The sequence below is a fragment of the Anarhichas minor genome, unplaced genomic scaffold, assembly GCF_050575085.1.
Source record: "Anarhichas minor isolate MPS153535 unplaced genomic scaffold, ASM5057508v1 ptg000010l, whole genome shotgun sequence".
NCBI lineage: Eukaryota > Metazoa > Chordata > Actinopteri > Perciformes > Anarhichadidae > Anarhichas > Anarhichas minor.
In genome coordinates, this window is record NW_027466456.1 from 16,192,148 (window position 1) to 16,212,564 (window position 20,417).

Consider the following 20,417-nt stretch of genomic DNA (forward strand, 5'->3'; position numbering starts at 1 on the left):
AATTGGAATCGATTTGTATCATCAAAACCTCTCAAATAGCCCATTGTGAGATCTAAGTACTAATAAAGTGACTGTTTATCATGTTAAATCATCTACTGCTCCGTCACCGTTTTAGTACCTTTCTTGAAATGAAATGGAGTCGCCTGGCGTTTCAGAGCTGGTTTCGTGGTTTTCTACGACCTGATGCTGAGAGTTGATGTCTATCAGAGGGCGCTGTGCATGGTGGCAGCTTTCTACTCAGGTCAGGAGGTGGGACCGCCAACTCCCCTTCCACCTGTCCAGTGCCTGTCGGGAGTGTCCCTGCCCAACACCCACAGCCTCACCCCTAGAAACTACGCCCTCCTGTCGGTCAAACAGCGTGTGCCCAGGTAGAAGAGATATCTAGAGAAGAAAAGCTGAGTTGACTAATATATAGAGCAGTGCGGTCACTTAAAACATCTGCGGACAAACTCTCCAAAACTGGGATTGGCAAATAAGCAAAAAAAAAAACTGCAAAAGATCTGTTCTGTGTGTTATAATTGACCATATAAGCAACCAAACATGAGACAACTCTACCCGAACGCTCATGCATGCCTCCTGTAAAGGGGTATCTATAGTGGCCTATAAACTCAACCCCATAAAGAAAATGAGCAAGTGAATGTTTTTGTCACAACCCATCATAGTATGAAATGAGTACACAGCTATTTCAAGGTGTAGAAACGTTCAATTAGGGTTCATTTTCCTAAGAAGAATCAATCAGTCGGCCCTCATTAGCACACAAACAACTCAAAGTGCTCGTGAACCCTTTTCCCCTGCAGGATCCTGCCGTCACCCTCCCTCCCTCTAGTGCTGGAGGTTCAGGCAGCAAGACATCTGGATGTTCCCAGCCAGCAGATCTTCAGACTGGCGTCCTGCGGCTGGACACGCATGGATCACTTTGACAAATACAACCAGGTAGAAAAGTGAACAGCTGATACCGTAAAGAGAGTTCACACAGTTTCGCCTCAATTAATGTTGTTCCTTTTGTTAAATCAAAAAAAACAGTGTATAAAGGCTGTGGGTCAAAATGGAAACATCACTGAACTTCCACTTCATTCAAGATCAAATGCTCAAACCACTGCACCTGCAGGGATAATTAATACATTACTTGCGCCATCTGGCACCGATATGTTTGCATAGTGTGCAATTATGTCCCATTGAACCATTACAAAATACTCTGCTTTATTGTAAAATTTTATTATTTTCTCTCCACAAACAGCTCCGTAGTGGCCACTGGAGGGCGACAGTGTGCAATCTGCCAGTTAGATCCGCCTGGCCCAGCTCAACTCAGTACCCCAGGTAGAAAGACAGACGCCGGTACGCAGTAGATGCTACATCAAAGGATTAAGTTAAGACCTTATCAGGTGTCCCATTTCAGGCTGATGTCCTTTTTTGGTAGAGGATGAAGCAAGGAAGTCAATTACACAACCGACCGTTTCTGTAAACTTAAGGTGGGCAACATGGAGCTGTGTGTACGTTTGGTCAACGGACAAGACGGAGACGTTCAGACTCTGGCAAAGCCTGACCCGACCAGCACCAGTCACTATACATATCCAGCTGTGGCACGGTGCTGAACATGGCCTTAGAGGGAAAAAAAAAAAAAATGTGTTCATTGCCAGGTTTGAAGCATAATATCTCCCATTCTAACTTTAAAAAAAAATTAAAAATAAAAAACGACTTTACTGTGGTGCTGTTTGTTGACCAGGACAGGAATGCCATGCAGAAGACATCTCCACAATCAGGATGCAACGTGTGCACTGTTGTGGCAGTTTGAATGAAGGCTCCTCACCCCGCATTTACTTTTTGTTGCAGTCAAAATATGCAACTGTCTACAGTAGAAGCCTAGTTATGAAAGACACACGTGTAGCAGCACATTGCTGGACAATAGCACAAGGATGACGTTAATGACACATTTAGCTACAACTAATTAACATGACTTTATCTACAAATTGCTTGGTATTTAAACACTTAAAGATATTCAGAGGTGTGAATAAAAGGAGTCCTTTTTCAGTGTGGGAGCCCAACTATCACAGTGCATGCGTCAATCCTTCTAAATTGGAAAAACTGACAGAAATGAAAAGAATTCAGTGATACAAACTTGCATTTGCAATTCTTTTTATTTATTAATTTTTTTACTACAAGTATACAAAACTGGACAGACAAAACTCTATGAAAATGATCTTATTTACAAAAAGTAAAGTGTTGAAGGGCGGTTGGGCTGGACAGGCATCCTGTACTGGTTTCGAAGATCGGGAAAGCGACGAGGATGGTCACGCTGAAGACCCGCCAGAGGCCGGCTACAAGAAACAAGCAAGAAAAACACAAACAAACACTTAACAATGACAAACAAGGATTCAGCGCTGCGCCCATCATCTCAAGAGAACACGATGGCTGGTTTGTCCTGCATGGCTCTTGTGAAGAGCTCTCACCACTGCAGGTTGTTTTCTACTAGAAATTAAAAACACTTCCAGTTACATACTGCAGAAAGACCAGTTCACCTTTAGTAACAGCAGTGAGAGCCAATGCTGCAGATCTAGTTACAAATGCTCTGTGAACAGTATTTGGGTTTGCTTGTATACAGATAAAAGCCAGTTCAAATTCATTTGAGGAAGTGATTTTTGGAAGAAAAAAAAAAGAAAAATTAAAGCCTGATCATTTTCAGCTCTTCTGCCGAGACCTGCAAAGCGCCAAATTACACAGGACTCCTCCCAACTTCATTGTAGGCTTTTTCAGATGACTTGCATGTGCTGAAAAACAACCAGAGCCAAACTTGAGACCGGACCTCCAACAAGAACCGTATGCAAGTAGCCACTACTGCACATCTGGCCATCTCCTCCCATCTAAGCAGGGCAGTCTCTCTTTGCCGTCTTAGAAACGCAGCAGTTCACAAGACATGAGCCTATCACTCGCCTCCTGTGATTTTCCCTCCTGGACTCCATTGCTGGCACTAGAGTCAGCGCCATTAACTGTGGCTTCCTGTTTCGCTTGTTTAGCATCAGTGTCCTTTACTGGGCTCTCCTCCGGTTTCCTCTGTGTAGAAACATAAAACCAGTCAAAAAGGAGAGGAACGCGTCTGTGCACGACTGTATCCAATACAACAACCTTTAACAAAAAACATGTTGACATTCAGAAGAGGGGAATGGGGAGACGTCACGGTCAGTTTTAGTCAAGCATGCACACAAATCTGATAAAGCAGATCGACCCAATGCAACCACCTACACACGCATGCCACAACTACAATAAGGTAACCAAAAGCCACAACACAAGCTAAAGATTAACAGACAAGCCATAACCAAAGCAGGCAAGCACATGGACCTTGCAACATAAAGTACACAACCAGTTCCAACATACAGAGGATTATAAATAAAGTATGGAGTATGCCGTTAGGGATTATTAAATTGTTGCGTTTCCGTAGGTGGAATGGTCATGTTGGGCCTCTGAGCCTTCACTAGTGTGAAATTGGCAGCAATTAAGAGGATAAAACACACACGGCGATTAGTGGGCGTCACCTTTTTCCTGACGAGATGGGAGATGTTGGAGACCGCTTTGGAAGGAGAGGCACCGCCACACGACTTAACTGGGATCTGAAATAGAAAAGTTATGTTTGTAAGTCATGGATAACAATAAACTGGGTATGAATGGTTTTAAGATGCACTAATACAATGTGCTTACCTGGCTGGCTGAGGCAAATGCTGAAGATGAAGAAGGGCCGCCATTTTCACATAGGAATGCTGAGGAGGCCGAGGAGGTTGAGGCTCCGCCCTGCAAGAGGATGGTTGGTTACCCAGGAGCAGATGATGTTTTTAAGCTTGTGTGGCTTCTATGCTGCGCTACAATAAGCTCAAGGTGGATTTGTGACACGGAAACATTTACCGCCAAGACTTACAAAAATGCTCTTTAAATGTTAAACTAGTTGTAGCTCTGGATCGAGTTACATCTCGTTTGTCCGGTGTACTCACTAGTGTCTGCTGGATGGCCTGGGAGGCAGCGCCAGCTGTTCTCTGGCTTTCCTTGGCATCCTCAACCTTCTCCCTGATGTCAGGAAGAAGCTGCTTCAGCTCTTCCATCTCATTCTTCTCTTCCGCAGCCCCAATCGCCTCCTGCAACATGGCTGTACACAGACAATGACTGTCATTTATGCCAATTTAAAAATGAAACGGCACTTATGACAAAAGAGGTTAAGTGCACAACAAAGCGGCAGCTATGAAAAATGCTCCAGAGAAAGGAAACTGGTACCCAGGCGGGCCTCGATGACTGTTATGGAGCTGTTGTAGTGCTGGATGGCCTGGCTGTACTGATCCATGTAGCAGAGTGTAGTGGCCACATGGTAGTGGGTCTCAGCCAGCAGGCGACTGTGGGGAGGCAAGTGCTTGAGCTGCAGGGCCAGACACTCCTGGAAGTCTTCTAGCGCCTGGGGATAGTTACCTGGGGGAGGGAACATGTGACAACTATGTCATCATGTTTATCTTGCCCTGAAGTGGCACTGGGAGCCACTCCAGTGATAAATGTTTCATGATAATGACCGAGACATTTTAAACACTGAATTGTTTTTTTTGTTTTTTTAACTGAACGTAAATCATTAGACACTTATACAAATGCTTACATTCATTAAATGAGGACAAACTTGCATCAAGTATTAGAAGGGTGATTAACAGAAAACCTTTTTGATGGGCCAACGTCAGATACCACAAGACGCCATGGTAGAATAATGTAGAGTTTAAGTCAGAAGATAGTCTGAGAGAAAACAAATATATAATTAAACCTTACCGGATTCAGCACTGACTTCTCCGAGTTTCAGATATGCCTGGGCTGCCATCAGCTGGTCGTCTTTGCCTTCCTTCCTGTGGAGATAAATAAGAACAGACAATTTAGTGCACATCATCTCACATTCTCAAGCAGCACCCTCATTAACTTTATAGAAATTCAAATTTGTCTCAAGTGCCTGAACTCACTTGTTCAGTATGAATCAGTCACTTCATGCAGAGTGACTTGACTTTGTGCCATTAGCTTCATCTCGTCCCTACCTTTTGTAGATTACTTTAGCAACCTCCAGCATCTCCCACGCCAGCTGCAAATTCCCAACTTCATCTTCCTCCTGATGAGACGAGGACGGCATACATCAAAATAAAACCACTCCTAATAATGTCAGAGACTTCCATGCAAGGCCCTTACCTTCTCCTGTCCATCTTCATCCTCATCATCATCTTCTTCATCTGTTGAAGCAACAGGAGGACAATTACAGAGGGCTAGGTAATAATGTTTCTATGGTGTGACTGAGGCGGCAACTAAAGGCAAATGTTCTTAAAAAAATAAAGACAGGTTTCTCTGATGTGCAGTGAAGGAGTGCTACAGTGAGTGTCCCCTTTGCCTTTCTTAATACCCATTAATGTAGCCTGGTTTATGTCACGAAACACCGACATTGTGCACCACCCTTCAACACAAACGGTGCTCTGTATGCAAAGATCTACTGCCCTCTGATTCAGACTCTGGCTCGGATTTCTCGTCTTCTGAAGCCTTTACCGGCTCTAGTGCAGCTTCTTTTACAGGAGACGCAGTAGGACTTTCCCCCAGAGCAACGGGGCTCTTCTCGTCTCCATTCACGTTAGCCTTCTGGACTGAACCATTTTCTTTCCCATTTGAAGATTCCTCTGATCCACTCAGATCACATTCGCCTGCCACACTGTTTTCCTTTTTCACCTCAGTGTCGCCCTTTCCATCCTCAGACTGCAACTCGTCGTCAACTGCCTCAGTATTCTCCCTCTCTGCCATCGCATCATACACCTGCTTCCGTAGGTCATCTCTAGTGTTTTCTGCACCAGAGTGGCATGAGGAAAATGCGTTCACATTAGATAGTTGAACCGATGTTTGTGTTATTCTAATGCCGCATTTGTAAATTGTTGCTTGGCTTCCTCCCCGCGCTGGGATTTAAGATGATTGAAGACACCAGAAACAGACAAACTTGCAATAAATGCACAAAACAGTCATGACCCATCAAACTAGAACCACTGCTTACATGTGCCCCATAGGGAGTCAGAAACATCACACAAACAGTCTAAAAATCCATTTGAAATAACTTCTGATCCCATCCCCTTAATCAGGCAACCCTTTATATAAACACTTTACTGACCATCAAGATTGTTCGCACTCTGAATATTTGAGCTGCTGGGCTGCTCCTCTTCCTCCGATTCTTCTGGGACTCCCTCCAGGGCATTACCGAGGACGCTGTTCTCCATCCTAACCAAAACACGCGGAGGAAAAGAATTATGCTGAACTGAAAGTGCCTGATTCAACTTTGTTTCAAGTGTATGACTAGGTTTTAATAAAAGGTGAGCAATGAAGTTCACCAACCTGGCCAGCTCCAGCAGGGACTTCCCACACAGGAAGAAGGCCTCGCCACACTCTGCTGCAGTGTCCCCGTACTTCGCAGCCCTGGCAGATAAACACACAAGTGTTGAGGAGCAACTTTTGTTCAAGGAGGTGGTGATCAAGGTACAGACTATGGTCACATAATCAAAATCCCAATACTGGAATGCAGTTATGAGCTGAACAAAAGGTCATTGTGCATCTCAGCCTGAATAGAAAAGTATAAAGAAAGTGTGAATACATTGTCACAGCCTCAGGAGACACAACAAGTGAATGCCACAGATTAATAACACAATTGAGTGAAATATAACTTTAGTTATACTCACAGCATGCTGCAGGCGTCCTGGAAGACACTCACAGCAGACACTACATCTCCCATCACTAGATGCCTGTTCCCTGTGCCAATCAGCTTCTTTGCCTCCTCCGCGACGTCAACGGAGCTGCAGGAAAATAAAATAGACGCTTATATTTAAAAAAAAGAAAAAAAAAGAAATCCAGCGTTGAATAATAATCCCAAAATATGAAGCGCAGTTTTCTAACTGGATACTCACCAGTCTGCTGCTGCTGCTGAGGAGGAGCATGGCCTCTCCTCCACACTGAGAGTCAAGGAAGACTTGAGGTCAGTCAACAACACAAGCGAACATGACCTGATTCTTAAGTACAACACTTTACTTTTTAAGGTGGACCGATATCATTTTGGCTACGCGTACAGATGTTTTTGCTGGACTTTATTGTTGTTAGCACTGTAACGACTGTTAGCTAGCTAGCTACCACCGACAGAGTAGGAGGATAGTAGACTTTGTTACCAGCGTTTGCAGCCAAGTACAGTTCAGCGTCACTTTTAGTTGCATAGGCAATGCCATTGACAAGTACGCACAACCGAACCGTCGTGCAACCTGGAACGTTACTAACCACGCAAGGTCGTCGGCGTTAGCCGCGTTATCGAGCTAAAGGGTAGCTAGCCGCGTTTCTCCGGTGTACGTTGCAGTGAGAAAATACAAGAGAGTCTTACCTCCCAGAGCCTGACGCAGTGGACGTTTCCTCTGGCATTTTTACAGGACGATAGTAGCGACAACACAGACAGCCTCGAGTGCAGGTGTACCTCCAGTCTTTGTTAGCGCGCTTAAATAGAGAAAAGAAGGCTTTCTACTTCCGCTTAACTTGGAACGCGGGAGATTGGAGTTAAAGGGGCCGCAGCTGGTACCGTGGTGCATTCAGGGTCCGTGGGAAAAAAGTTAAAGTGGCCCACGAAAACAGAATGGTGTTAAAGCTTAGACACACAAAACATATTATCTGCGCACTGATTGGCAGACAAAAGTCCTACACAATCACAAGTGATTATGTTTGATCAGTGGTGGCTGGCCCATAGAGGGCGCTCGGGCGCCGCCCCCCCTTGAGCCACAGAAAATAATAATAATATATACAAATTGTCAATATTTGTGTTTTTGAAATATGGAATGTACCCAGTAATATGTGTAAAATATGATATCTGTGCAAAATATATGCTTTTCCTGCACGTCCTCTCCGCCTGTCTGCATGTCTCAGCAGCTCTGGGGCGCTGGAGAAATGGCCCACAGGAGGCGGGTCTATGAAGCAGTTTAGCCAATTGCTGATTAAAGATATGTGTAAGAGCCATATGAGATTTGATAAGATGTCTTAAGTGATTTGTGTAACAAACATGTGGAAATGCTCCTTTAGTTGCATTACTGACTACATCACAGCCAACAGCCCTCAGTTGAGGTTATTCAGTCTGCGGAGCAACATAGTTTTTTGACCGTTGTGCTAACGCTGTGACAAGTTGAGCAAAGAATGTATCTTGTAACTTTAATTTGTTGAGTAAACCTTTTTAAATGAAGCTACTGCCTACGAAGATTCATTACGCGTCAAGCTTATTGCCAAACCCAGACTGTAACAGTAGTGGTAATGTGGACTATCGGACGGAGGGAAGATTGCCGCTACAATATGAATGAATGACATACAATTTAGCCAATCAGCGTTCTCCAAGACCCGTTTGAGAGGAGAACTTTGGCGGAGAAACTACAGTGAAAGAGCTGATATCAGATCAGCCTGACCTCACAATCAGACAGCAGACTAGCGGGAAAGGGAAGCAGTACATGCGAAGCTTCTCTAGTAGCTGTACACCAAAAAGGTTTGGCTAGCTGGATGCAGTCATGCTAATAAATTATTTAGCTTTTTAAAACAACGGGGACAGATCCAGCACGGACAGTTAGGGAGTGAGGGATGAGGAAGTAAGGAAACATGAGAACATCAGGGCACACATGGAGAACTCTGTCAAGCTACCATATGAGGCAAAGTGAACATCTTTTCTTCTACATAGTTGTCCTCTGTCTCATTTGCTTAACTTGGTCATGGAGGCATCAACATTTAATTGAGATGGTAGATTAACAGTGAAAACTCATCAGTAATTGCGCTTCATGTTTACTTCTCCTGATCTTTACCTCCCTATTGGTTTCCCAACAAACAAGGTCCATTGGGGCATCTCAATAAATAAGCATCTTCTATTATATTATATATATGTGTGTGTGTTTTATATTATACTGAATATTATTATATGATATATATATTATTATATTATACTGAATTGCCTGTGAGGGTGACAAAAATAAGATGTCCTGACGTGTTTGTCAAAGTGTTATTTACTCCTTTCCGTGTTGGAATAAATGTTAAATATCTAACTGCAAAGTAGTAATGCGTGTTTGATACCTTAATTCTTTTGCATTAAATCATACTGGGATGTTTGCTGAAATTGATTGGATGTGGCACAGCCCTACCTAAAACCAGTGGTGGGCCGTCAGGGCCAGCAAGGCCTTCTCTGCTGGCCTAGACAGAATCACAAAGTTATAGCTTTTTTATCATTTAATACTTTTTCATAAATACACTACATGTATTTTAATATTTTTCCCATTAGCTTTATTTTCTCATTGCACAGCTACTGTCTTCCTCGGTTGCTCTGCTTCCAGTGCAGCTTGTTTTAAGGAGAGCTTTTATCCAATCAGATTTCACCTCTGTGTCTAAGAAGAGAGCCTCGGGCCTCTCTTCAAAAAACAGTGAAAAAAACACACTTACAAGTGAATCCTTGTGCAGTTTAAGTAAATAGGGACGATATTGTTGATTGTCATAGTCTTCAACCAATCAAATCTTTAGTTTGACATGTTGGGCGTATTCTTTGACATGTCAGAGCCTTCTAGCTGGCCTAGCCATACGTGATTGGTCAGTGGGCTAGCGCGACATGTTGGGCGGTGACAATGCCAATATCTGCTGCCTCTGTCGAGCGGACATTTTCAGCCCTCAAACGCATTAAAACGTATTCAAGAAATAAAACTGGGGAGGCTCGACTGTCTTCACTGGCGTACATGAATCGAGAAGGACTTGTTACTGTAACTAAAACGCACGGATGTACTGAACAACCGTGAGATTAAACTCTTTGTTAACAAAGAAAGGAGGAAGGACTTTGTCTTTAAATAGTGAACAGCAGCTCTGGTAAGTTAACTGCTTTTGTTTTTACATCAATTTAGAAACACAATGGTCCGTGCTCTTTAGTGTGTGGTGGAATACGTGTTTTAGCTCCGCAGTTGTGCTGGACTGATTTTGACTATATGCATTGTCCGTTAATGACGAAGCATCCCAAGTACAATTTTTAAGTACTTGTTCTTTACTTGTGTATTTACATTTTATGCTACTTTATACTTCTAGTCCACTTCACCTTAGAAGTAAAATTGTATTTTTTAATCCTCTACATTTTTTGATATCTTTAGTTACTTTGAAGATTAATAATACAAAATATAATACATTTTCCACCAATGCTTTAACATAGGCCTACTTAACATTTCTATGTTATTTTAGTTGCTGACATCCATATTTCGAGATGATCACGAGTTAGCTTCCTGCTGGTCAGTAAAGAGAAGTTTTAAGACACTTTGGCTTCACTCAGCAGAACCGGAGGTTGCCACCTTGGTACAGCTGGAGCGTCATAGCCTTTGTACCTTTGTACCTTGATTTTTTTAGTCAATGAAATCAACAAATTATTCAAGATTTTACGTTCATTTATCAAGTAAATGTGCCATCCATTCTCTGGTTAAGGCTTGTCAAATGTGAGGATTTTTGCTTTTCTAAATATGTACCTTTTAGATTTTGGACCTGTGGTTGGACAAAGCAAATAAATTCCCGATATTATACAGACTACAGAATTTGTCAAAAATATAATCAATTATCCAAAATTTAAAATAACTGTAGGTTGCTGTCCTAAACGAGGCCTATTGTAAACTTAGTGTGATTTAATGTCAAAAATGACAAATTCATACAAGTTTAAATAAAAGATTATAAATCAAAATGAAACTTTAAATTACAATGCTTTTATATTGATTGTATCAATACCTCAAACCGCATGGCGTACAGTTCACATTCACAGGTCAACGTCGTAATGATGTCACCAGTATGACGCCCTCACAGACGCACTGAGCAGGAAAATAATCATAACTGTAACCCTAGGTACCCAGTATTTATTAAAACACTTACAGTAGAACTAATTTCTCCTTTCTTCTAACATTGCTAATTGTTATTATCTTGTTCCTCTGTACCTACATTTAAGTAGCCTACTTGGAAGCAGTAAGTACTTTATCTGTAGCCTAATGATTGAAATGATGATCTTACACCGTAAGATCAGAGGACTTACACGGGAAATTACAGTAAATTACACTATAAGGCGCGGGCTGTGTTATAACATGTTACCCAAGTAATGTATAAAGAGTGAAAATTGTGGGAGTCAGAGCAAGTTTTTGAAAAAGTTGAAGAAGAGTTTGCAGCTTCTCGACTCTTCGCTGTGTTGTCACCCACTCTCACTTTTCATTTCATCCTATACACACCCATTATAAAATCTGAAACCATCTTTAAAAAAGGAAAACAATTTAAACTGTACTTTCATGAAAATCCTGATGGCTATTAAAAATGCCCATTCAGTGCATTAAAGTCCCAAGTGTCCTGCCCTGTTTAGGTGTATAATCATTTTACACGTTAAAGTATGGTGAAGTGATATTGACCCAAAGAGCTTTGTTCATGCCAATTTGAGGAATACCAAGCAAGGTCATATTAGTTATGAAGTCATACAGATTGTTATTATTTTTAAATGTAAACATTTTTTATTGTGTAATATTTGTATTATTATTGTGGGAAGAACCGGAGTACCCGGCGAAAAAATGGCAACAGTCCATATTTGAATCACATCACGTGTTTTAAAATGGTGTTGCTTGTTGCAGAATGTGTAAGGTCAGCGCCACCTCTGATGCGCGGGGTCTGAGGCAGTTGAGGCTTGAACTGGGTCTGATGATGTGTGACCTGAACCCTATCAAGGATGGGTGGAAAGCGTACATGCTCTGATGTTTGCTTTGTCTCCTGCTTGCCTGGCAAGGTGTTTGGTGGACATGGTGTGAGGACGCTGTCTTTGAACGTGTCTCCCTGACGAATCTTGAGCATACTGTCTGATTTGGACCTAGTGCGGTTTAATGTCTGTTTGATGTTTGCTTCATCTTGGTTACTTTTTATTTTTTGTTTTTACATTTTAAAATTTCTAAATGTAAATTTTTTTTGTTGTTTAATATTAATATTATTATTGCGTGAATAACCGGAGTACCCGGAGAAAAAACGGCAACAGTCCATATTTGAATCACATCACGTGTTTTAAAATGGTTTTGCTTGTTGCAGATTTGTTTTTACATTTCAAAATTTCAAAATTTCAAAATGTAATTTTTTAAAATATTAATATTATTATTGCGGGAATAACCGGAGTATCCAGAGAAAAAACGGCAACAGTCCATATTTGAATCACATCACGTGTTTCAAAATGGTTTTGCTTGTTGCAGATGTTTTTACATTTTTAAATTTCAAAATGTAAATTTTTTTTGTTGTTTGATATTAATATTATTATTGCGTGAATAACCGGAGTACCCGGAGAAAAAACGGCAACAGTCCATATTTGAATCACATCACGTGTTTTAAAATGGTTTTGCTTGTTGCAGATTTGTTTTTACATTTAAAAATTTCAAAATGTAATTTTTTTAAATATTAATATTATTATTGCGGGAATAACCGGAGTACCCAGAGAAAAAACGGCAACAGTCCATATTTGAATCACATCACGTGTTTCAAAATGGTTTTGCTTGTTGCAGATGTTTTTACATTTTTAAATTTCAAAATGTAAATTTTTTTTGTTGTTTAATATTAATATTATTATTGTGGGGATAACCGGAATACCCGGAGAAAAACCGGCAACAATCTATATTTGAATCACATCACGTGTTTTAAAATGGTGTTACTTGTTGCAGATGGCGAGGGGCTCTCGTCTTGTGATGTCTTCCGCTGCTTGCGACACCTCTGATGAGCGGGGTCTGAGGTGGCTGTAGCTTGAGCTGGGTCACGGATCACGGATGGGTGGAAAGCGTACATGCTCTGATGTTTGCTTCAACTCCTGCTTGCCTGGCAAGGTTTTTGGTGGACATGGTGTGTCTTTGAGTTCTTTGCATATCTTGTCAATTTTGTCATAGATATTTTTAAAACTTGGTATTGGTGATGGGCACAGTAATAACTTTTGGACGATTGTCTTTTCATCGTTTTTCATCAATGTTGTGGCTGATCCTGCTGCCTCCTCCTGGTCAGCATTCTTCTCAAAGCTGAGATCTGAATCAATCCATTTGTCTTTCCCAAAGACGCCTATGTGGGAGCCTGTGTTGTGCCAAAGGTGGAGGTAGCGGTCCAAGCCCGCAGTAATGACCTTCTTACAACTATGGTCACACTGAACACTCACCACCTCTGTAAGGTGACATTGCCAGGAGCCCAATACAGGAGGTTGAGCCAATGACACGTGCCACCCATTTCTATCCTCAAATGGCTCTTCCTTTGCCTGTTTTCTGAACCCAAAACTTGCAATGTCCCACTGACAAAACTTGCCAGTACTATCCCAAGTCATTAATATCTGTTCTTCGAGGTCAGTCGACATGGTGTTAATGACGGCACCTTCCTTATCTACTGCCCTGAACTTTCCTATCAAACCTCCGTTGATGCTCACAGACCAGGCACATATGTAGCCATCTGAAGAAGTCAGCAGTGTGGCTGTGTCATTTTTGACCTTCCTTTTCTTCAGACACACAACAAGATTGTCTTTCTTGTTTCCAGTCTGAGATTTTTGGGGATTATTTTCATCAGGTCGACTCCCATCAGGTCTTCTGTCTACACTGAATGTTCGAGGGCTCTTACTGTCATTCATCCAGCGGAGAGCCTTGCCGTGGTCATTATCCCAGATAACAATATTTCCATTGCTGGAGGCAGTAATCAGTGTTTTTTCATGAATACCCATTGAGGAAATGTCCTTTAAATAATGGTGGCTAAAACACCTGTCGTCGAAGCCCTCCATATCCAGGTCATAAATGATGTTGGAGTTCCCTCCCGACACATACACCCTATTTTTCAAGCAGACAATACCTGTCAACTTCTTTGGCAAGGTAACGGGAAGAACGGAAAGTAATGATCCGCTGTTAAAGTTCCAGAATTTCAATTTCCTATCCTGAGAAACTGTGATTAGTTTGCGCTGCGTTTCATCAAATGCAATGGTAGTGTGCCCCACATGCTTATCTGGAGTTACCTTGAACTTTGAGGCGACCTGTCCTGTTGAGACGTCCCACACGGTCACCACACCATCTTGGCAAACAGAGACGACCTGGTTGTAAAGTATGTTATAGAGAGCACAGCACAGGGGCTTGTCATGGGATGTTATTGCATTTTGAAAAACATCTGTTCCTCTTCCAAGATAGGATCCTATTTTGATGTTAGCCAGGACTAACTCATTGTTGTATGTGTTATAACACATACTGGTGATGGAGCCATTTTCCATGCCTTGAACCTGGAAGCTTTGCAAAGGCAGCATATTTTCGCACCACACACGAACATTCTTGTCCTTAGATAAAGTGACGAAAACATTATCTTTGTGATTTAGGGTAATGTGGGTGATGGGTTTGACGTGTCCTTTGACGTGTCCTGCCATTGACTGTTTGCATGACATTGTATTGTGGAGATGCCACTGACGCAGTAAGCCATCTGTACCACCCGTCACCAGATTCCCAGTCAAAGGGGAGTATTCAACACAGGTGAAAAACCCCTTATATGAAGGGCTCCTATAGACGGTTTTTGGGAAGTTAGCTTTCTCTTTCTCGGGAACGCAAACAACGACCATCGTCTCGGATGATCTACCGCAGATGGCCAATGAATTAATATTTGGAAAGTATTTGATCTGATTGCAGATGTCTTCGAAGATGTGGATTTTAACACATCGAAAGTCTTTAGAGCGTTCTTTTAACAGCGTTGAAACACAAAAATGTTGAGAAGACCGCTGACAGAATTCATTGTCTGATGTTCTTTCGCCGAAGAGGCCATTTTTCTGTACGTTGTAGGAGATCAACACATACAAATAACCTTTTACATCCCCAAATGATAGCACTCCTGTAGTGTCCTTGGACCCGTAGTTTATGGCACTCACTGTGTCGTCCTTTACAAATAAACTGTGACTGGCTGTGAAGAAAGTTTCTATGCAAGAATAGAACATTATTTCCCTTTTAGAAGTGGAGATAGCCACCTCTTTGAGTTCTTTGATGTATGCCATGCCAGTTATGTGCATTTTGTTACTATGCGAGTATTGAAGCCCCTGTTCTTTTCTTTTGACTTCAAATTGGCATGGAGTGTCAAATCTGTCAGACATGTAGGTGAAAATACCACCCGAGCTGATGGACATGTATTGACCTCGCTGGTAAGTCCTGATGGATCTTGTTTGAACAGCAGATTTACATCCAGGTTCTTCTTCTTCTTCTTCTTCATCAGGACAGAATATCATTTCAACAATCGCTGTACCTCGAGGCAAAGATGTCATTTTGATATCTTTGGGAAAGATATCATCGAAGCCTGTTGAAACCTCTTTCTTACAAACCAGGTAATCCATCAACTTACCAAGGTCCACAGTTCCTTCACAGTTTGTGTCAATCTTATGGAACAAGTCAGTGAGTTCTTCTGTTCTGTCTGTACCGAAGACATCATTCAGCCCTTGACAAAATTCCTCTATGTCAAGTCCTCCACCTCCATCAAGATCAGCCTGCTTAAATAGCTCTATGATTTCAGGAATCTGTGCAGCAGTAAATATTTGTGTTTCTAACACCACATCATGTAGATGCTGTCTTTCCATTATTTCTTCGATATGATTAAAATACTTATTAACCAGTTCTATAAGTGGAGAGAAATCTAATGAAATGAGGTCCTGAATGAAGTCCTCAGAGTTATTATATGTGAAATATCAAAGCCAGAAGAACATCAAAGCCAGAAGAACATCAAAGCCAGAAGAACATCAAAGCCTGAAGTGTTCCGATGACGTCACGGAGTGCCAACGCACAGTGCCATGCGCATGCGCTTACAACACCGGTGTTACGGTTTAAGTCACAACATGATGGAACTCGTCCCCATGTTACGAAGGGGATTTTTCAACTAAATTGAAAGACTTTCCTGCTATCGAGGCGGTGGATATAACGTTAAGCAACTATTGTCCTCCAGACATCCTTCTACTCAAGAAAACAAATGAAAGCATTCAAAGTATTGAGGCATACAACTCTTTTGTCAGCCGTTGTGTGCACGACCTCGGCTGTAAGGTGCTTTTACAAGAGCGGTCGTTTGGTTTTCGCCAGGGTGAGTGGCTTTTCTTTTACTGTCCTGTGAATCAACGTGAGGTAGCTACACTGCAACAGCCAATCCACGCCGCGGTGCCTCTCTATACGTTACACGTTACGGTTGTTTACTTTACGTTACTAGATGCGAGATAAAAATGTCCTGCACATCGGAAGAGTGCCCGATGCTGTCACATGTGAGAAGGTGTGTAGCGTTAAATGTAGATGTCATTGCTTTTGCTTTTGTATACGGTGTATGTACATGGAAATGACTGCAACTGTCCATTTCTAAAACACAGGTCTGCAGATAACAAGCAGAAAGTAAGATCAAACACTGCGACTAACGTTACAATTTCTACTGTTTGTGTTAGACTAAGACAAGTGTAGCCGAGGGTTTACGTTGTGCCTATACTTTAGGATAATAATAACATCACAAACACGGGGCTCCGTATTCGGCACTCAGAATGGCCGCCACTTTATTTCTTCTCACCCACCTCTTTCTCTCTCTCTCCTTCCGTCTCCTCCTTCACAATAAAAGCACACAACACATATACAGGAACCCTGCTTCTTAACATACTCAACATAATAGCTTACACAAGCAACACAAATTGTAGTTGCAATGTCATATCTTAAATTTGCCATGTTATGGAGAAGCGTGTGTTAGAAACAGTTACTTGCATTTCCCTTAGTAGTGCAGTCATTGATTATCTGTATGCTTTTTCAGTTTCCTGTAGCTCTTATATACTTGTCCTCAGCAAAATCCCTAAAACTATAAACTGGGCGACGCCATCGCTGGGAGGTCAACTGAACAACTTAAGGTTGAGAAACCAGTTCAATGTCCAACAGTGAGGAAAGGGCGAGTGCTAGGTTTTTGGATTCCTGACGCAGAAACCGTCCAAAGAGTGCTGCACCAAAGGTAACAATAATTCAATACGATAAGTAATCGTCGTTCAATAGAATTGTATCGTCATGAAATCCTACACCGAGATGTCGCGATACACAATTACGTTGTCTAAATTGATAATAGCAAGCACATACTGTCTCAAATTACTCCGAAAATCGGATCAAATTGCGTTAAATCGAACTATTGTCTCTGTATGTGTATGTAAACAGCATGTAAACAGTCAGTTTCTAGCTGGAAACATCAGGTTTTTCGTTATACTTTCACTTGCAACTATTCCTGTATGTTAATTTGTCACTGAAGTTCTTAATACAATTAGAAAATACTCAGTGCTTTTCATTCCTCATCAGTATTTAATTCACTCACGAGTATAAAAAAAAGGCTTTCCGCTGTGGTTGTTTCATAAGGTGATAGAAGATTTTGGCCATATTGCCCCTCCTGCACTGATGGCTATAGGGAGAATTACCACAAGGAACTTGTCCCCAAATCTCTCATGCTGCTTAAAAGTCTCCTTGAGTACAGACTAGCTCAGAGATCAACATCAGGTCTAGGCTGATAAGGCAGGTGTGGGGTTACTCATGGGGGCTAGGAAAATAGTCAATATTTAAACCATTGAACCGTAAAAATGTCGCCCACAATACTGACCCACTCTCAACGTCTCTAAATTCAACACGGAATATGAATTTACCAATTCGGTTTTTGCTTATTGTTTCTGTGTACCGTTTACAGTCACAGATACAGACATGAGGCACAAGCCAGATGAGAGTATGAGAAGCTGATGGGGTCCGGCGCACAAGGGGGCTTCTCTGGCTGATTCCCAGGGGGCCATACGAGGAGCCTCTCCTGATGGGACGGCCGCTTGCTGCTGTCATGGAACCAGCATTAGCGAGACGACGGTAATGTTACGGTTAATTATAAACGCTCTAGAAGAGATGAAAGCAGTCAACTAGATTCCATCTTGTGAAGGGCTTATTGCATGGATGGAACATTGTCTCAAAAAATATAAAATGCCAAAGTAATCTAAGGAATAGTGTGTGTATATGTGTGTGTGTGTTTTACATTCATTGGCCTATTACTGTTATAATTATTCAGGTGTGGGTGTTGTATCTCAGAAAATTAGGTGGATGGAGAAACAGTGGTTTGTGGACTCACTGAGGCCATGGTTGGATACCCATATGGTATTTGGTTGGATATGGTTGGATACCCATTTCATCGTTCCTTGAAAAAGCAAATGCAGTTTCGTCAGTTGGTGCGCCGATACATTAGAGCCAGTACCAGTTGAACAGACGACATCAGAGCTCCAACCTCAGTCTTCCACTGATCCAAGGCATCACAATGAGGTTATAAGAGGCAGTTACGGTTAAGTTGGGGTTAATGTGCTGAACAACATAAAAAATTGTGAATGAATGTTTTTATTGTTGTGGTTGTATGCCAATTTGCATGGTGTGCGTGTCTTTTCTTTTTTTTGCTTTTTTGAAAACAGTATCTGAAACAGATAATGTCTGGGATTATTTAGTTTTATATGCTTCAATATATGCATCATTTATTCTCACGTTTTTACTTATTCTCCTAGTGGGAGACAATATGAGGCAGATATTATACGTATTCCTTCTTTTCTCCTCTCCTCTCAGGCGTGACAAACCAGCAGCAGAGTGCATCTCACACCATGACTGACAACCATGACTTTCAGGTCGTTGTACGAGCCCTGATCTCCTCAACCTCATCAGACTACGGGGTGCAGGATCTCCTGGGGGTCTGGCACCTACAAATAGGTCACCCAATGCAAGAAGTTAGGTGGCTTTAAAAATCCTCAGAAACAAGAGGTGCATTGAGCAGGCAAGGAAAGGGTGCAACATAAATTATATCTATCAACATTTCCCTTGTGTAGTATTTCAAAAATGCATTAGATTCACATGAAAACTCTGCATCATATCATGCAACAGAAGGTGATCCTTGATCAAACATGAAAGAGCTCGACTCAGAAAAGTTGAACGTCGTCATATGGAATGACTCCCTCGTGTATAAACGCTGTTATTGTCTTGAGAGGCTAGACTTAAATCTGTTTGAACTCCTGCAGAAGCATCTTTTTAATTCACTCAAGTTGAAGGAGATCCGTCCCACGGTGCAACGAGTTTGTTTTTGAAATGCAAAAGTTGTCACACAACTTGACTGTTCTTTATTTCTTAAACGCATGTAATCCTGGTTGCAAATTCCATCAAAATACATCTTTGTTCTTAAATTACCAGAGTTTTGAAATAGTTAAACCCTAAACAACATATATATAGATATGTAAAATCCTCAAGGTGTCGGATGCCGAGGCTAATATTTGTGACCGGGCGAGTTTCGTCGATTGTCTCACTAAGATGCTGCGGGTGTATGCTGCTCAAAGTATTCATCTATGATGAGAAGTCACCTATATCGACAACATCCTCCAGTAAGTGTGTGCTTAGATGCTGTGTGTATCATCTCCGTGCATATTTTTCTGTTTTTATTCTTGCATTTGTTTTTCTTTACTTTTCCTGTCCTTTGATGTTTTGTTTCTGATTGATTTAATAATTAAAAAATGTTGAGAAAATTTGAGAAGAATATTGTGATGGTTTTGAAAAATGACTCTGCTATGACTCCAAGTGACCAGCAGGTGGCGCCCGTGTTCCACTATCAAACAGCATTTCCCTCTTATTCCACTTCACTCAGCTATCAGTCAAGTTTAATGCACCTATCTGCAGAAGCAGCTGCTGTAAACTATTATGTGAGAGAGCTATTACGTCAGTAAACAACAACAACACAATCAATAAACACATGGCTCATGACCACATCATTTAGTGAACTGGGAGTAAATTGCCTTTATTCCTCATGATTGCTATGGCAGTTGTGCTTTTATTGTATTATAAACATGTTTTCCCTGTAATAAGTTATTGTTAACATGACAATAGTTGCTAGACCGACATATGTATAAGTATTTTGAGTGCCCAAGTCAATTAAGTAATTGCGCTAGAGAGAGAGAGAGAGAGAGAGAGAGAGAGGGAGAGAGAGAGAGAGAGAGAGAGAGGAGGGCGCTGAGTCGGACAGTGCGCTCCAAACAGACGTTACTGTCTGCAGATGAAGTTTTTCGTCGGACTTTTACGATTTCAAATTACGCATCCAGACTCTCTATCCCCCGACTGACATGTTGCGATGTTCCGTGCAGCCTTACAAAACGTGGACTTGCTTTGGGTGATTTTGTTTTATTTTGTTTTTCTACCGGATACTGGCTGTAGATCAGCCGCTGCAGACAGCTGTCATGAGGTGAAGACAGCCTACATGATGCGCCAAATAGGCCCGGTGGAGCTGGTGCCAGACAGGCCGGGAACAGGTCAGTCAGCCCCACTGGAAGTATCATGTTAGAAATACTACAGGAGGTGCAATGGAAATGAGTACATTTACAG

The 20,417-nt window shown here is 41.7% G+C and overlaps 3 protein-coding genes across 19 annotated transcripts in view; 1 reads left to right on the forward strand and 2 right to left on the reverse strand.

Moving 5' to 3' along the window:
* Positions 1-2,116: 2,116 nt before the first annotated feature.
* nasp (nuclear autoantigenic sperm protein (histone-binding)) lies at positions 2,117-7,566 on the reverse strand. 6 transcript variants are annotated; one of them, XM_076088391.1, is made up of 15 exons: positions 7,394-7,566; positions 6,933-6,977; positions 6,708-6,821; positions 6,367-6,447; positions 6,146-6,252; positions 5,490-5,828; positions 5,191-5,231; positions 5,043-5,113; positions 4,786-4,859; positions 4,255-4,443; positions 3,978-4,129; positions 3,691-3,780; positions 3,528-3,602; positions 2,929-3,048; positions 2,117-2,463 (listed from the first exon to the last, which is right to left on the reverse strand). In XM_076088391.1, the coding sequence occupies exons 1-15, from the start codon at positions 7,429-7,431 to the stop codon at positions 2,200-2,202; spliced, it is 1,800 nt and encodes a 599-aa protein (XP_075944506.1). In that variant the 5' UTR covers positions 7,432-7,566; the 3' UTR covers positions 2,117-2,199. The 6 variants fall into 6 exon arrangements, with proteins under 6 accessions (XP_075944506.1, XP_075944509.1, XP_075944507.1 ...); XM_076088394.1 differs by having other exon boundaries at positions 2,117-2,315; positions 7,394-7,562; XM_076088392.1 differs by lacking the exon at positions 7,394-7,566 and adding an exon at positions 7,188-7,282.
* Positions 7,567-12,732: 5,166 nt separating this feature from the next.
* Positions 12,733-16,590, reverse strand: LOC142946831 (WD repeat-containing protein on Y chromosome-like). The gene has a single exon (XM_076088397.1). It carries the CDS (start codon positions 15,617-15,619, stop codon positions 12,809-12,811), a length of 2,811 nt encoding a protein of 936 aa, XP_075944512.1. The 5' UTR covers positions 15,620-16,590; the 3' UTR covers positions 12,733-12,808.
* The window catches only part of LOC142946832 (glypican-5-like), a 44,741-nt gene continuing 40,162 nt past the window's right edge, over positions 15,839-20,417 (forward strand). The window contains exons 1-6 of one of the 12 annotated variants that reach the window (XM_076088406.1): positions 15,839-16,113; positions 16,237-16,296; positions 16,391-16,412; positions 16,816-17,007; positions 17,722-17,888; positions 18,624-20,344. In XM_076088406.1, coding sequence (XP_075944521.1) covers positions 20,167-20,344 — 178 coding nt within the window. In that variant the 5' untranslated portion in view covers positions 15,839-16,113; positions 16,237-16,296; positions 16,391-16,412; ... (1 more) ...; positions 17,722-17,888; positions 18,624-20,166. Of the gene's footprint in view, positions 17,008-17,721; positions 20,345-20,417 lie in introns of all 12 variants that reach the window. The other 11 variants (XM_076088409.1, XM_076088403.1, XM_076088405.1 and 8 more) reach the window with 11 other exon arrangements.

Excerpts from the sequence above, each read along its gene's own strand:
- LOC142946831 (XM_076088397.1), bottom strand. The coding sequence starts at position 15,619 with ATGGAAAGACAGCATCTACATGATGTGGTGTTAGAAACACAAATATTT.
- nasp (XM_076088391.1), bottom strand. The coding sequence starts at position 7,431 with ATGCCAGAGGAAACGTCCACTGCGTCAGGCTCTGGGAG. Across the intron at positions 4,130-4,254 it reads AGTCATCGAGGCCCGCCTGG|CCATGTTGCAGGAGGCGATT; the intron begins GTACCAGTTTCC and ends GTCTGTGTACAG. Across the intron at positions 2,464-2,928 it reads AGGAGGGAAAATCACAGGAG|AAAACAACCTGCAGTGGTGA; the intron begins GCGAGTGATAGG and ends AATTTCTAGTAG.